Source organism: Selaginella moellendorffii, unplaced genomic scaffold (genome assembly GCF_000143415.4).
Source record: "Selaginella moellendorffii unplaced genomic scaffold, v1.0 SELMOscaffold_57, whole genome shotgun sequence".
In the NCBI taxonomy this organism is placed as follows: Eukaryota; Viridiplantae; Streptophyta; class Lycopodiopsida; order Selaginellales; family Selaginellaceae; genus Selaginella; species Selaginella moellendorffii.
Window position 1 is genome coordinate 500513 of NW_003314318.1, and position 12984 is coordinate 513496.

Here is a 12984-nt window from a genome sequence, read left to right on the forward strand (position 1 = left end):
TGATCTTTCATCTTTTTCGCATCCATTCGCTATCAGAGAAATCTGTGCTGAGCCCGAGATGAAATGGTCTGATGCTCTGAATGAATGGAACCTTTGTTGTGTTTGAAGGATTTCTCCGAAAAACAAACCAAGAACATCCGTGAGCAAACCAACTAAACTTTACACTTTACAACCAAAAATCACAAAAAAATACCGAATGGATGAACTTTATGGTGGCAAAAGAAGCAAAACGAATTGTCTTTTTCCATTTTCTTCGTAAATAATCTCATTCTCAGTAGCTGCGTCCCCAGAGAGCCCACTTCTTTGCAGGTTTTTCCGAAGCAAAGCACTTGGTCCCTGAGAAAAAAGAAAGAATTAATCGCGAAAACCAGCGCCGAGGAATCGTGATACCTTCTGGGAGATCTGGCTGATCGAGAGGCATGCATAGCGTCTTGGCAGCTCCACTCTCTCCTTTGGTTCTGGCCTTGACGTCCTCTTCTACTTTCTGCCAAATATCAAACAATCGTGTAAGGAAATGTAAATGCAACGTTCTTGTAACTCACCTCTTCGTCACACCATGGAGCGAGCACCATCTTCTTATCGTCCAGGGCCTTCATAAACTCCTTCCAAGTGTACGCCTTGACGATGCAATCGTCCCTCTCTTTGCGAGCCTTTTCTAGCAGCTGGAGTTGGATCTCTTCCAAAAGCTCGCTGATACGGTCGACGATCTTGTCCATTGGCACATCTTCTTTAGCGCCAGTATCCCGCCTCACAACACGGACCTGTAACAAAAGAACCAAGTTCTCACTAGAACAAAAGAAGTGAACATACCTGACTGTTTGCTAGATCTCGAGGACCAATCTCAACTCTCAAAGGGACGCCTTTGAGCTCCCAATTCGAGTATTTCCAACCCGGCGAATAGTTGTCTCTCGTATCCTCCTTCACTCTCAGTCCAGCGGCTTTAAGCTGGCGAGCTGTGCTAGCGGCGGCGTCAAAAAGCTTCTGTGTGTCCACGTCCTTGTAAGGCACTGGAATTATGATAACCTGTACTGGAGCGACGCGAGGAGGGAGCACCAGACCCTTGTCATCTCCGTGTACCATGATCATGACGCCAATCTTACATGTAGCAATCAAACACCAAGTCAAGAATCAAGTGGAAAAAGAAGAAAAACTGCTTACTGTTCGAGTAGTCAGACCCCACGAATTCTGCCAAACTTTCTTACGCTCACGCTTCTCGTCCTCAAAAACAATGTCGAACATTTCCGCAAAGTTCTGGCCTAAGCAATGCGAGGTAGCACCCTGGATTCCACGACCAGTGAGCGGAATAAATGCCTGGAACAAACAGCAACAGTTGAATAAGTTCAGGCTTCGAATCAGAATTTTTACCTCCACAGTCGTCGTGTAGAGTCCACCCGCGAACTTCTCGACTTCACTCTTCACCCCCTTGATGACGGGGATAGCGAGTAATTCCTCGTACACTCTTCGATAGAGATCAAGCACCGCATACACTTCCTCATCCGCTTCTTCCTTGGTTGCATAAGCGGTGTGGCCTTCTTGCCAAAGAAACTCACGACTCCTGAAAAGAGAATTACGTATCATCTCAGAAAGAGAATCGAGGAGAAGCTACCTTATGAAAGGAGTTGGGTGCTTAAACTCCCAGCGAACCACGTTACACCACTGGTTGATCTTGAAAGGAAGATCTCTGTGACCCCGAATCCTCTTAGCAAAAATGGGGTACATCACGGTTTCGCTGGTTGGACGGATGGCTATAGGGACTTCCAGAGCCGATTCTCCCGACTTTGTCACCCATGCAACCTGGAAAACTGGATCATAGCATCGAGAAAAAAATAGTCGCGGATCTACCTCAGGAGCAAATCCCTCTACGTGTTTTTTTTCCGTGACAAGCGCTCTCTCGGAAACAAACAGTGGGAAGTACGCATTTTCCACTCCTAGATTTTTAATCTCCCCATCAAGAAAACGCTGTAAAAAGGAGAGAAGAAATAAAGTTACGCTTTGCGATGAAAATCTAAGATCATTGACTTGCCTGGATCGACTCCCAGATCGCGTAAGACCATGGAAGAAGAATGTAGCAGCCGGAGATATCATAATACTCGATCATATCACCCATGACAACCACCTATGAATCGTTGAAAAGATAAAATCAAAGCTCTCCCGAGATCCAACCTAGTAATGCGCTTACCTCGCTATACCACTCCCCGAAATTCTCCCCTTTCTTCACTGTGAGGCCAAGCCCGGTCTCCTTCTTCCCCTCCTTCTTGGCTGCAAGGCGCTCGAGACTAAGAAAGAAGCGCATTCGCGAAAAACTTTGCTTACCAGCTACTGGCACCTGCGATGGCTTCTTCTTCTCCTTCTTCTCCTTTTTCTTCGCCTCCACTGGCGCCATCGCCTCCGTCGCCTCCATTGGCGCCTTGGCCTCCGTCGCCTCCATTGGCCGCAACGCAAGAACCCTAAATCTCTGTAGAGGTTTAGCCAGGCGATTAAAGCCGCTAGACCTTAAGCCCGAAGAAACGAACATTCTTGGATTTGAAAAAGAGGCCCTAGAGAACAGGGACGTCTTAGCACCCGTGACAGCGCCAGGGTTTTCAGAGCGCGGCGCGTAAATTCCATCCATGCTAGCTGTTCTCACAAGTTCCTGCCTCGCACTGGGAGGTAGAATCCAAAAATCCTCGCTACTTGCCAGTGCGCCGGGACGAAGATCATCACTCCATCTTTTCGACCAGCAGCAATCGATCGAGCGTCGCTGCGATGCAAGAATCCAGGCAGGAGGAGGGCCGGGATTTCGAAATATTTCCGGCCATGGCGGTGGATGAGCAAGAACAGGACGATCCAGGGCCCCGGCAGTCCAAGATCACGGCCGAGCTGATCGTCAATCTCGAAGATCCCGTCCTCGTCTATCCGAAATCCTCGCAATCGAGCCACCAGGTCTTGTATCTCTCGCATCTCGATCGCCAGGCGCCGCTCTTCATGTATAGCTTGTATTTCTATCGCGCCGGCGGCGATAGCGGCGTCTTCAATCGCCTCCGCGACGCCATGGAGCGCAATCTCGTGCCGCATTTCCCCGCGGCGGGCAGGATCAGGTATGGCGAATCCGGCGAGCCGGAGCTCCACTGCGGGGATCAGGGCGTGGTGCTCGTGGAGGCCTCCACCGGCGCGAGGATCGACGATTTCGGCGATATGCGCGACGCGAATCAGGAATTCGAGAAGTTCGTGTACAAGATCCCGCCCAGCTCCGACACCGCTTTGATCGTGGCCCAGGTAGAAATGTCGTGTTCTTGGTGTTCTTCACGATAGATCCATGGCTGGCTTTCCAGGTGACGCGATGTGGGTGTGGAGGCTTCGTGATTGGATTTGGATCCAGGCACGAGCTCTTCGACGGGCTGAGCGCGCTCCATTTCCTCTCGGATTGGGCGGCGCTGGCGAGAGGAGGGGTAGAAGAGATCGAGCCGCCCTGTCAGGACCGCCAGCGCCTCCGTCCCAAGATCAAGGCGGAAGAGCCCGACCGCGCGATCGATCTCAGCGAGCTCTACCGCGAGAGGTTCCAGGGGATTCCACTGCTCCGACCGGGTAGCGCCAGCGCTGCCGAATCGATCGAGGAGTATTTGGGTGCTCGGCACAAGTGCCGCGTCAGGGCCTTGAGCATCAGCGACGAGATGATCCAGCGATTGAAGGCCAGGGCGATGGATCGCGACGAGGGCAGCGCTCTCTCCTCGTGCACCACATTCGAGGTCCTCGCCGCGCACGCCTGGCTCGCGCGGATCAAGGCCCTGGAGATCGGCGATGGCGAGCGCGCGCTGCTGGAATTCACCGTCAACACGCGGCCGAAGATCGATCTCCCGCACCGATTCATGGGCAACGCATTCATCATGGCCTACTCCAACGCCGCCGCGGGGGATCTCCTCTCGGCGCCATTCCACGCGGTGGTGGGCGCGATCCAGAGCGCCAAGGCGAGCGTCACCGAGGACTACATCTGGGGATCGATCGACGCTCTCCGGGCGGCGCACAGCGCCAAGGGATCGTCCGGGCTGCTGCCATCTTTCCGGCAGACGACGATCGTGTCAGATTGGACAAGGTTCTCGTTCGATCAGCTGGATTTCGGGTGGGGCGCCGCGGCATTCGCGACGCCCGTCGCGATGCTGCTGCCAGACGTGCTGTTCTTGCTGCGGGATGGGATGGATAAGCGCCGGATTTGCCTCAAGCTCGGGCTGATGCCACACACCATGGAGAAATTCGAGAAGAACTTCTATGATCTGGGCCTGTCATGATGATCCCAAGCGTACGGTAGATCACTGATTGTCATGCCGTACGAGTTCTTCATCAAAATTATATCATGGAATGAAACGCAGTGACTGCCTTGGCTTGATCCAGGAATGCCGCAGCATCACGGTCGCAAGGGAGCTCCACAAGCGCATCCAATCGGCGATCCATGCCACTGATCTCTTTCTCCTCAACAAGCTCATCGAGATGTATGGCCGGTGTGGAAGTGCCGAGGATGCGCGGCTCGTCTTTGATTCCATGGCCACAAGGGATTGTTTCTCCTGGGATCTCATGCTCACAGTCTACTGCAAGAACCGCAAGATCGATCAAGCCAGGGAGATATTCCACTCGATGCCAGGCAGGAATCTCGTCTCTTGGAACTCTCTTCTTACTGCATATGCCAAATCTGGGCATCTGGATGAAGCCAAGGCGTTGTTTGATGCGATGCCGCAGAGAAATTTGGTGTCCTGGACGACAATGCTGCTAATCTTTACACAACACGGCAGAATCGAGTTATCAAAAACTATGTTCGATGAAATGCCTGCGAAAGATTTGGTGGCCTGGACCGCGATGGTGGTTGCTTATGCCCAAACTGGGCATTTTGAGAAAGCGAGATTGATGTTTGATACAATGCCTGCTAGAAATCTCGTCTCTTGGAATGGATTACTCTCGGCTTTTTCACAGAACGGGTGTTTTAACCAAGCAAAGGAGATGTTCTTGACAATGCCTGAGAGGGATATCGTCTCGTGGAGTGCCATGCTTGCTGCATATGCCCAGAACAGGCATCTGGAGGACGCTGTAAGGATCTTTGCCGATATGCCAGAGACGAATCTAGTGTCTTGGAACGCAATTCTGTCGGCTTACAGTCACAATGGAGACGTGGAGAGACCAAAGTTAGCATTCAGTAAGATGCCAGAGCACGACATAGTGTCTTGGAGCGCTCTCCTCGCAGCATTTGCCCAGGCCGGGTATTTGGAAGATGCCAAGATTGTGCTGGATACAATGCCCGAGAAGAATCTTGTAGCGAGCAATGTGATGCTTTCGGCTTACGTCCAAGCTTGTCGAGTTGAGGATGCCAAGAGCTTATTCGATGGATTGTCGGAGAGGAGTATTGTGTCGTGGAATGCGATGTTAGGTGCGTATGCTCAGTCTGGAGACATGGAAAGGTTGAAAGAGCTGCTGGATCAGATGCCGCTCCACAACTTGATCTCGTGGAACACTTGTCTCAGCGCTTTTGCTCAGCACGGGCAGCTCAAGAACGCGAAGAGATTGTTCTCGGAGATGGTCGATCGAGACATAGTTTCGTGGAGCATCATGCTGGGAGCTTATGCCCAGACCGGCTTCGTGGGCGAGGCCGAGGAGATCTACAACACAATGCCGCAGAGGAATCTGGTGTGCTGGAATTCGATGCTCTCGGGATATGGCGAGAGCGGGCAACTGAGCAAAGCGAAGCAGCTCTTCGACGAGATGCCGGAACGAGATATCGTCTCGACGAGCGCCATGGTGGCTGCGTATTCTCGCCTGGGATTCGTGGAAGAGGCAAAGCACGTCCTGGACACGATGCCGCAGCATAACTCGGTATCGCTCAACACCTTGCTCGACGCTTACACTCGAAACGGCCACCTCGAGCTCGCAGTGGAGATGTTTCACGCAAGAATGCCACAGCGGGACGTGGTGGCCTGGAGCATTATGCTGGTTTTGTTCACACATCTCGGCGGCCATCTCCGGGAAGCAAAGAGGCTTTTTGATGGCATGCCCGAGCGAGACTCCATCGCTCACAGCGTCATTCTCTCGGCCTACGCTCACAACGCCGCTCACTTCCACGCGGCTTGCTCCATTTTCTACGAGACAAAGCTCGCAGCGATGGCGGACGGAGCCGGCTTTGCAGCGGTGATCGCTGCTTGCAGCCACGGAGGCAAAGCTTTCGTGGGAAGGGACTTGTTCGTGTCGATGGTGGCAGATCACGGCGTGAAGCCGAGTAAGCAGCACTACTCGTGCCTGGTCGATCTCCTAGCTCGCTCAGGATATCTAGTCGACTGCCAGGACCTCATAGCTCATATGCCCTTCGTCCCGGACGCTCTCGAGTGGACGTGCTTGCTCGCGGCTTGTTGCACGCTCGGCGGAAGCAGTGTGGAGATCGGGGCTCGAGCAGCAGGGTCTCTGGTGGAGATGGACGCTGGTAGCGCTCAAACTTTTGTGCTGCTCGCAAACTTGCGCTCGTGGTCAGGGGAGAGAGAGAACTTAACCAGAAGAGGTGGACCACTTCTGACCTCACGAGGTCAAAAAGTCAATGAAAGTCAATAGCAGTCAATAACATTCTTCAAAGACTATGTTTGACCATTGACTTTGAGCTCAACTCATAAAGAGTTTCACATTTGAGACTCACAACTATGAAATACTTACCATTGCAGCATTTACCATTTTAACTGTTGCTCTTGATAACACGACGTAAAAGTTGCCGTGCATGGGCAATTGCAGGAAATGATGAAACCTCAGACTCAACAAACAGTGAAAAGATAATTTCAAGAGTAAGATTTTCCTATCTCCTGGCAAACATGATCATGGAGACCCCGATCAAAGCAACGATGGATCCAACCACGTCCCACACATCCGGCCGCGCGCCTTCGGTGATCCAACCCCACACCAGCGACAGCACAATGAAAAACCCACCATACGCCGCGTAGGTCCGCGCAAACGTCTGCCTCTGGAGCGTGGGGATGATCCCATACACCACCAGCAGAATGGAGCCCAGGATGAAGAAGGCCCAGCTCCATCCCTCGCGCCTCCACTTCCACACCAGCCAGCCCCCTCCAACCTCGCAAATGCCCGCCACGATAAAGAGAAGGATCGCCAGCGCCACGCCCTCGGCATCGTAGCTCACCATGGTTGCTTTGCTTCGCCTTGCTCCTCTTTTCCTTCTCTCTTCTCGCTTCCGAAACCCTCCAAAACGCCGCCGCTACTGTTCTTCCCGCTCTCTGCTATAAATGATAGCCGGAATGCTTCAAACTTTGCCCGCCACCATCACATCGATTTCAGTGAGCGCACTGAGCAAGAGAGAACAAAAAAAAAAAAAAAGAATCAAAAGAGTGAGCGAGACAGCTCCTACGTACAAGAAAAAAAGAGTACCTTTTGGTCAATGTAGATTCGATCGAAGTTCTTTCAGTGGCTTCTGGACAGATACCATCTGAGCGGCCTTTGCAACATGAGATCCTGCAAGAACAAAAACACAAAAACTTCACCATCGCGTGAGACGAAGCACAGTGAGATCAAGCTTAGCTTCCGAGCTACTCGAAAAGAATTGATAGCGAATGGAATGGATGGAGGCGCTCATACCACCTCGTCTTGTTTCGTCACACACTGACGCGTTACGACATCGCACTCCACTGCTGCGTTCTCGTTCTCGTCTTCGTCCTCGTCCTCGTCCTCGTCCTCGGTTAGTTCTTCCTCGTTTGATCCTTCCTTTTCGTCTTCTTCTTCACCGGCTCTTGTTGACGTCGGAGCAACCGCTGCTGCTGCTGCTACATACTGCGTGTAGTCAAAGCTTACGTGGTTTTTTTCTGATCGAGCATCGGCCATGTCTCGCTCAAACTCCGTCTTGACTTTTCTCAACGCTGCGGCGTATTGTCGATCCAGTAAATCCAGCTCCGTTTCAATCACTCCCTGGAAAGAGTCAGGCAATCAGACTCAGAAAAAACCAGCGAACTTGTCTTACCAGATCGATTTTTAGCCAACGATTGAACGTGTTCGTAATTGCTTGTTTCTACAAAACAAAAAACATGTAATAAAAGATTTCTCGCAGATCTGCAATCGAACAAACCTGTGCTGCTTCCCAGTCCGATTTGGAATTGCCACTAAGGCCCTTGCTGCAGCGACATTCGTAGATTTGTCTTGACACGGCTGTCAGCTCTTCTGATCTTCCGTCTGTACGAGAGATTGCATCAAAATCAGTTTTGTTCCACTTGAATACTTTTTTACTATCATACCGAGTAATCTTCTCCTGGCTTCGATCCAGCAGTCAATGTAGGGATGCGCTATGCTTCGAGCTGATCTAATAACATTAACAGCGTCATCGAGGTCCATTCCCTGAGAAAAAGAAATCGAAGTTAAACTCTGATAAAAACACTTCGAAGCTCTTGCCTGTATAAATGTAAGATATCCTACGACCGTTAACGTAGCACGATTGATACCGGCAGTGCAATGGACGTAAACCTTCAATCCTCGCGCGACAAGCATGTTTAACATCCTCACCGCTTCTGGCAACATCAGTGCCTGATTGAGACCAATGAGTTAGGCCAGCTACAAAAATGAACTGGAGAGCTACAAAAACAAACCTGATCACCGTGGTCGAAGTCATGGATAGGGACTCGCTCCAAGTAGACGCCTCTTTCTGACGCTCTTCGTTTTATGCTCTCAAATGGTATCTGACTCGCAAAATACAAATCTCGATCAGAGTTCTGAGACCATCAATCCTCAAACTCTATTACCTTGAGAGCATCCAAACAAACATCCGACTGCACGCTTAAAATCGCATTGACCCCACATCCCTCGGCAATTCTATCCTGGCAGGCACCATACAAATTAGCCTGCCATCCAAAAGTAAAACAAAAACATCACATACCACATCGTCGGGACTTCGTGGACAAGAGCCAACAACAATGCTTGAAGTGATCTCGTTCCAGTTTAGAGTCCAGTGCCAGGATGACGTCGATCCTCCATTATCTGCTTCGTTCTAGACAGCTTGAGCACAAGCTTTAGAACCTTGGAGAAATCGCAAGAACATATCACATACCTGACGCTTTTCCCAGCCTTCTTGCTCAGTCTCCATGGCTGGAGCGGTGCTCTGAGCTCTACAACTTACATCCAGCCCACGCCCCATCCTTTCTCGCAAAGTACACGGACTTTCTTCCTCTGGCAAAATCGCGTAGCCCCCTACCTTCATCATAGTTCTCAAAGTCTTCTTTCCCGGAATGCTAGCTATGGACGATTTCCCCTTGCTGGCACCATAGCTGGCTTGTAGAAACGAGCAAGAAGACGGAGAAGTCGAGGTCAGCGGCGGCGGCGGCGATGGGAATGGCGACAGGGCGGCAATGCGAATTTCGCTCGACACGGCCAGCGCCATTGCGCAGCACGTCGTTGCCCGCCTTTAATCTGCCACAGCCACGAACAAGATGGTCATAATCCAGCTAGAAACAGTGCCGATTCGCCGGATTCCCAGCTCCTCTCTTTTAAAAATCGCTGCAAGAATCCACGCCGAGACCAGGTCTGGTGGAGAGATTGCGAAATTGATCGAATCGGACTGAATAAAAAGGGGCGATCGATCGAGAGCGCATTTACCTCGCGGCGGCTCCTCTGATACACGAGGAATGGATCTTTCTCGCGCACGACGTCACGATGCACGCTCCTTGACTGCGTGCGCCATCGAAGAACAAGACGACGAACAAGGGAGCGAAGAAAATACGAAATAAAAACCTCTTGTGATCTGATACACTGTTTAACCTACGAAATCCGTCGGTCCATATTCAGCGCTTTTCACGTGGGCAAAAAAGTAAAGAGCCCTAGATTCTGGTATCTTTTCCTTTCTTTTGGTATATTCTCTCTAATTCTTTTTCTTCTGGTATAGAAGAACCCTAAAAATGCGTGGGCATGAGGCTTTGCTCCAGCGCGAGAGATCTAGCCGACGCGCGGCGAATCCACGCTGGGATCGTGAGAGCGGGGCTGGGGTCCGACAAGCGCGTCGTCGATCAGCTCATCCAGATGTATGGCAGCGTGGGGAGCGCGGCCGATGCCCGGGCGGTGTTTGAGGGATTTGCCGCCGCTAGCACCGAGCCGCCGGATGCCTTCCTCTGGACCGCGATCATCACGGCCTTCTCCAGGAATGGCGACCCGATCGCCGCGAGGGCGATGTTTGATCGAATGCCGGAGCCCAAGCATCCAGTCCCCACGAACGCGATGCTTGCTGCCTATGCCAAGAACGCCCTTCTGGAGGATCTCTCGCAATTCTTCTCCTGGATGCGCGATCGCAGCATCTTCTCCTGGAACACGATCCTTGCAGCGTACGCGGGCAGCCTCGCGATCGACGCAATGGAGCTCGTCTTCACGAAGATCCCCGAGAGGAATGTGATCTCTTGGAACACGATCGTGACTGCCTATGCCGAGGCTAGGGATCCGAGACGAGCCAAGAACGCTTTCGATGCCACCCCGGAGAGGAGCATCGTCTCCTGGAACGCGATCGCCGAGGCATTCGCCGTGAATTCCGACACCGATGCCACGATCCAGGCATTCGATCGAATGCCGCAGCACAATCGCGTCTCCTGGACCGCGACTTTCTTGGCTCGCGCCGATCACCGCCCGCTGGAAGAGATCAAACACCTCTTCGATCGGATCCCCGTGAGAGAGCCCGGGACATGGACAGTGATCGTCGTCCGCTGCTCGAAATCCTCGCAGCCCACAGCAGCGCTGGAGCTCCTGGATCGAATGCCGCAGTGGAACATCGTGTCACTCAACGCAGCGCTCCACTCGCGGTCGATGGGCGATCTGGAATCCGCGATGGCGATGTTCTCGCAGCTTCCGGAGAGGGATTCCATCACCTGGAACGTGATGCTCAACGCGTTCGCGCGATTGGGCTTCTTGGATCGAGCGCGCGAGACCTTCGATCGGATGCCCCAGTGGCACCTCGCGTGCTTCATTCCCTCTGTCACGGCCTCCTTGGCAGCGATCCGCGATCGATCAAGGAGATCTTTGACTCCTCCCCCGAGCACAACGTAGTCTCCGCGACAACGATGATCGTAGCGTATGCCCAAACCGGGCATCTTGGCGAGGCCGAGGCGCTCTTCGATTCGATGCCGCAGCGCACGGTCGTCACCTGGAACGCGATGATCGCGGCCTACGCGAGGAATTCGTGCCTCCGCGACGCCAAGGTCGCCTTCGATCGGATGCCCCAGTGGAGCGTCGTGTCGTGGAGCTCCATCGTGGGGGCGCTGGCCAAGAACACGCGCGTGGGCGAGGCCAAGGCGGCGTTCGACGCCATGGCGGAGAGGAACGCCGCCGCCTGGAACACGATGATCGCGGCCTACGCGCAGTCGAGCCAGCTCGAATCGGCCATGGCGCTCTTCGACGCGATGAAGCTCGAGGGGATCCAGCCGGACGCGAACACGTTCACGGTGGTGCTGGGGGGATGCGCGGCGGCGGGGGCGGTGGCGGAGGTGTGGCGGAACTGGGCGCTGCTGGCGGAGTTTGGGGTGGCGGCGATTCGGGAGCACTACAGCTGCGCGGTGGATGTTCTCGGGCGCGCCGGGATGCTGGAGGAGTCGGAGGAGGTGCTGGCGGCGATGCCATTCGTGCCCGACGATGTGGCGCTGGGGACGCTGCTGGGGGCGTGCTGGACGCAGAGTGATGTGAGGCGAGGGGAGAGTGTGGGGGGTCTGGTGCTGGAGATGGAGCAGCACAGCCCATCCAGGTACGTGCTCCTGGCAAACCTCCTGGCCACCGAGACCGTTGACCGTCCCGTTGACGTTCTATGACAAGGTTTGACTGACCACACAACCGTTGACTGTTATGGGGAATTTTATTGACCATTGAGCTATCCGTTGACTCTGCAGCCGTTGACTATCATGGAATTGGCCGACTTTGGAAGAGCTTTTGGTTTGTAACAAGATTTTAGACTTCTCGCGCGGAATCTAGAGACATTTTTGGTTACTTTTGAGTGGCTCATGTCAAGAAATTCAACCATTATCTTTTTGTGCTTCAGCGTTTGATCTCAGAAGCGCGGATAGTTTGTAATCATCGCCACAAGGAAAGGAAAAGAAAGAACTCCAGACAAACAAGTGCTCATTTCCCTAAAAGATTTTCAGGCACTAGCACGAAGAATGCCTCTGAATTTGATGGTACAGGAAGAGTAATCAGAGCACTGCAATTCCCCAAACGTGACGAGACTAGACGAGAAGAGTCAGAAATTGGGTTTTCTAGGCCCAGCAAATCGCTCATAACAATCGGAGCCCAGTGCGGTTTCATCAGCCTCAAAAAGAAAGAGAAATCTATCTATCAAATCCGGCAGCTATAGCAAAGAGCGAAGCCTGACGACCCACAGACCAAAGCATCGCGGCATTAGAAGCTTTGCGAGAACGATGTGCGAGCGCCATTGTCACAGGCACGAAGAGGAAGCGCGCCGCAAAGAAAAAGGAGGCGCTCGACCAAAACCCTAACAGCAGATAAAGAACCCTAAGAATGCGATTAACTAACTAGATTAACCATTTTAAGTTAGAACGAAAATGCGTCAGTAGTCCAACAGTTAGGATAATTGCCTTCCAGCAATGGACCCGAGTTCGACTCTCGGCTGACATGTTTGAAGGTTATAAAATGCGTCAATTGCCTTCCAAGAGTTCGACTCTCGGCTGTTTAAAGAATTTAAAGTAAGCCAAAGACTAACCCGTTTTAGTTACTCATAAAAATGCGTCAGTAGTCCAACGGTTGGGATAATTGCCTTCCAAGAAATTGACCCGAGTTCGACTCTCGGCTGACGCAAGCTTTTAAAGAATTTAAAGTAAGCCAAAGTTAACTAAGATTAACCTCATAAAAATACGTCAGTAGTGCAGCGGTTACCTGCAAGCTTTAAAGGAAGCCAAAGTTAACTAAGATTAACCCGTCTTAGTTACTCATAAAAATGCGTCAGTAGTCCAACGGTAAGGATAACTGCCTTCCAAGCAATAGACCGAGTTCGACTCTCGGCTGACG

At 52.3% G+C, this 12984-nt stretch overlaps 7 protein-coding genes and 2 non-coding genes across 11 annotated transcripts; 5 read left to right on the plus strand and 4 right to left on the minus strand.

The window, feature by feature from the left end:
• Positions 1-179: 179 nt before the first annotated feature.
• On the minus strand, positions 180-2476 carry LOC9654483 (proline--tRNA ligase, cytoplasmic). 2 transcript variants are annotated; one of them, XM_024688394.1, is made up of 11 exons: positions 2314-2474; positions 2180-2259; positions 2024-2116; positions 1843-1959; positions 1607-1794; positions 1366-1555; positions 1159-1311; positions 811-1095; positions 543-761; positions 391-484; positions 180-336 (listed from the first exon to the last, which is right to left on the minus strand). In XM_024688394.1, the coding sequence occupies exons 1-11, from the start codon at positions 2426-2428 to the stop codon at positions 272-274; spliced, it is 1599 nt and encodes a 532-aa protein (XP_024544162.1). In that variant the 5' UTR covers positions 2429-2474; the 3' UTR covers positions 180-271. The 2 variants fall into 2 exon arrangements, with proteins under 2 accessions (XP_024544162.1, XP_024544161.1); XM_024688393.1 differs by having other exon boundaries at positions 191-484; positions 2314-2476.
• Positions 2477-2567: 91 nt separating this feature from the next.
• On the plus strand, positions 2568-4351 carry LOC9654758 (brassinosteroid-related acyltransferase 1). Its single transcript, XM_024688397.1, has 2 exons — positions 2568-3255; positions 3312-4351. The coding sequence occupies exons 1-2, from the start codon at positions 2746-2748 to the stop codon at positions 4260-4262; spliced, it is 1461 nt and encodes a 486-aa protein (XP_024544165.1). The 5' UTR covers positions 2568-2745; the 3' UTR covers positions 4263-4351.
• LOC112351076 (pentatricopeptide repeat-containing protein At4g02750-like) lies at positions 4333-6558 on the plus strand. The gene has a single exon (XM_024688244.1). It carries the CDS (start codon positions 4333-4335, stop codon positions 6556-6558), a length of 2226 nt encoding a protein of 741 aa, XP_024544012.1.
• A 200-nt stretch (positions 6559-6758) lies between these two features.
• Positions 6759-7158, minus strand: LOC112351108 (UPF0060 membrane protein Ava_2216-like). The gene has a single exon (XM_024688403.1). It carries the CDS (start codon positions 7136-7138, stop codon positions 6794-6796), a length of 345 nt encoding a protein of 114 aa, XP_024544171.1. The 5' UTR covers positions 7139-7158; the 3' UTR covers positions 6759-6793.
• A 44-nt stretch (positions 7159-7202) lies between these two features.
• LOC112351106 (phosphoglucan phosphatase DSP4, chloroplastic-like) lies at positions 7203-9747 on the minus strand. 2 transcript variants are annotated; one of them, XM_024688400.1, is made up of 12 exons: positions 9589-9747; positions 9044-9402; positions 8873-8983; positions 8739-8813; positions 8586-8675; positions 8392-8523; positions 8238-8337; positions 8072-8175; positions 7967-8014; positions 7588-7914; positions 7381-7464; positions 7203-7298 (listed from the first exon to the last, which is right to left on the minus strand). In XM_024688400.1, exons 2-11 carry the CDS (start codon positions 9371-9373, stop codon positions 7414-7416), a joined length of 1368 nt encoding a protein of 455 aa, XP_024544168.1. In that variant the 5' UTR covers positions 9374-9402; positions 9589-9747; the 3' UTR covers positions 7203-7298; positions 7381-7413. The 2 variants fall into 2 exon arrangements, with proteins under 2 accessions (XP_024544168.1, XP_024544166.1); XM_024688398.1 differs by having other exon boundaries at positions 9044-9516.
• A 150-nt stretch (positions 9748-9897) lies between these two features.
• Positions 9898-11019, plus strand: LOC112351077 (pentatricopeptide repeat-containing protein At4g02750-like). The gene has a single exon (XM_024688245.1). It carries the CDS (start codon positions 9898-9900, stop codon positions 11017-11019), a length of 1122 nt encoding a protein of 373 aa, XP_024544013.1.
• Positions 11020-11033: 14 nt separating this feature from the next.
• LOC9654484 (pentatricopeptide repeat-containing protein At4g02750) lies at positions 11034-11774 on the plus strand. The gene has a single exon (XM_024688246.1). The coding sequence runs from the start codon at positions 11034-11036 to the stop codon at positions 11772-11774; it is 741 nt and encodes a 246-aa protein (XP_024544014.1).
• Positions 11775-11957: 183 nt separating this feature from the next.
• On the minus strand, positions 11958-12042 carry LOC112351119. Its single transcript, XR_002994001.1, has one exon. It is a non-coding gene; the product is annotated as a small nucleolar RNA U36a (small nucleolar RNA).
• A 660-nt stretch (positions 12043-12702) lies between these two features.
• Positions 12703-12774, plus strand: TRNAG-UCC. Its single transcript has one exon. It is a non-coding gene; the product is annotated as a tRNA-Gly (tRNA).
• The last annotated feature ends 210 nt before the right edge of the window (positions 12775-12984 follow it).

What these genes read in the sequence shown, in the direction of transcription:
- LOC9654758 (XM_024688397.1), top strand. Translation starts at nt 2,746, where the DNA reads ATGCAAGAATCCAGGCAGGAGGAGGGCCGGGATTTCGAAATATTTCCG. An exon ending in CCGCTTTGATCGTGGCCCAG is followed by an intron (nt 3,256 to 3,311) that starts GTAGAAATGTCG and finishes CTGGCTTTCCAG; the next exon opens with GTGACGCGATGTGGGTGTGG.
- LOC112351076 (XM_024688244.1), top strand. Translation starts at nt 4,333, where the DNA reads ATGAAACGCAGTGACTGCCTTGGCTTGATCCAGGAATGCCGCAGCATC.
- LOC112351108 (XM_024688403.1), bottom strand. Translation starts at nt 7,138, where the DNA reads ATGGTGAGCTACGATGCCGAGGGCGTGGCGCTGGCGATCCTTCTCTTT.
- LOC9654484 (XM_024688246.1), top strand. Translation starts at nt 11,034, where the DNA reads ATGATCGTAGCGTATGCCCAAACCGGGCATCTTGGCGAGGCCGAGGCG.
- LOC9654483 (XM_024688393.1), bottom strand. Translation starts at nt 2,428, where the DNA reads ATGGAGGCGACGGAGGCCAAGGCGCCAATGGAGGCGACGGAGGCGATG. An exon ending in ATCGCAGGTGCCAGTAGCTG is followed by an intron (nt 2,260 to 2,313) that starts GTAAGCAAAGTT and finishes AGCGCCTTGCAG; the next exon opens with CCAAGAAGGAGGGGAAGAAG. An exon ending in CACCCAACTCCTTTCATAAG is followed by an intron (nt 1,556 to 1,606) that starts GTAGCTTCTCCT and finishes TTCTCTTTTCAG; the next exon opens with GAGTCGTGAGTTTCTTTGGC.
- LOC112351077 (XM_024688245.1), top strand. Translation starts at nt 9,898, where the DNA reads ATGAGGCTTTGCTCCAGCGCGAGAGATCTAGCCGACGCGCGGCGAATC.
- LOC112351106 (XM_024688400.1), bottom strand. Translation starts at nt 9,373, where the DNA reads ATGGCGCTGGCCGTGTCGAGCGAAATTCGCATTGCCGCCCTGTCGCCA. An exon ending in CACGAAGTCCCGACGATGTG is followed by an intron (nt 8,814 to 8,872) that starts GTATGTGATGTT and finishes GGTGCCTGCCAG; the next exon opens with GATAGAATTGCCGAGGGATG. An exon ending in TTTGTTTGGATGCTCTCAAG is followed by an intron (nt 8,676 to 8,738) that starts GTAATAGAGTTT and finishes TTTGCGAGTCAG; the next exon opens with ATACCATTTGAGAGCATAAA.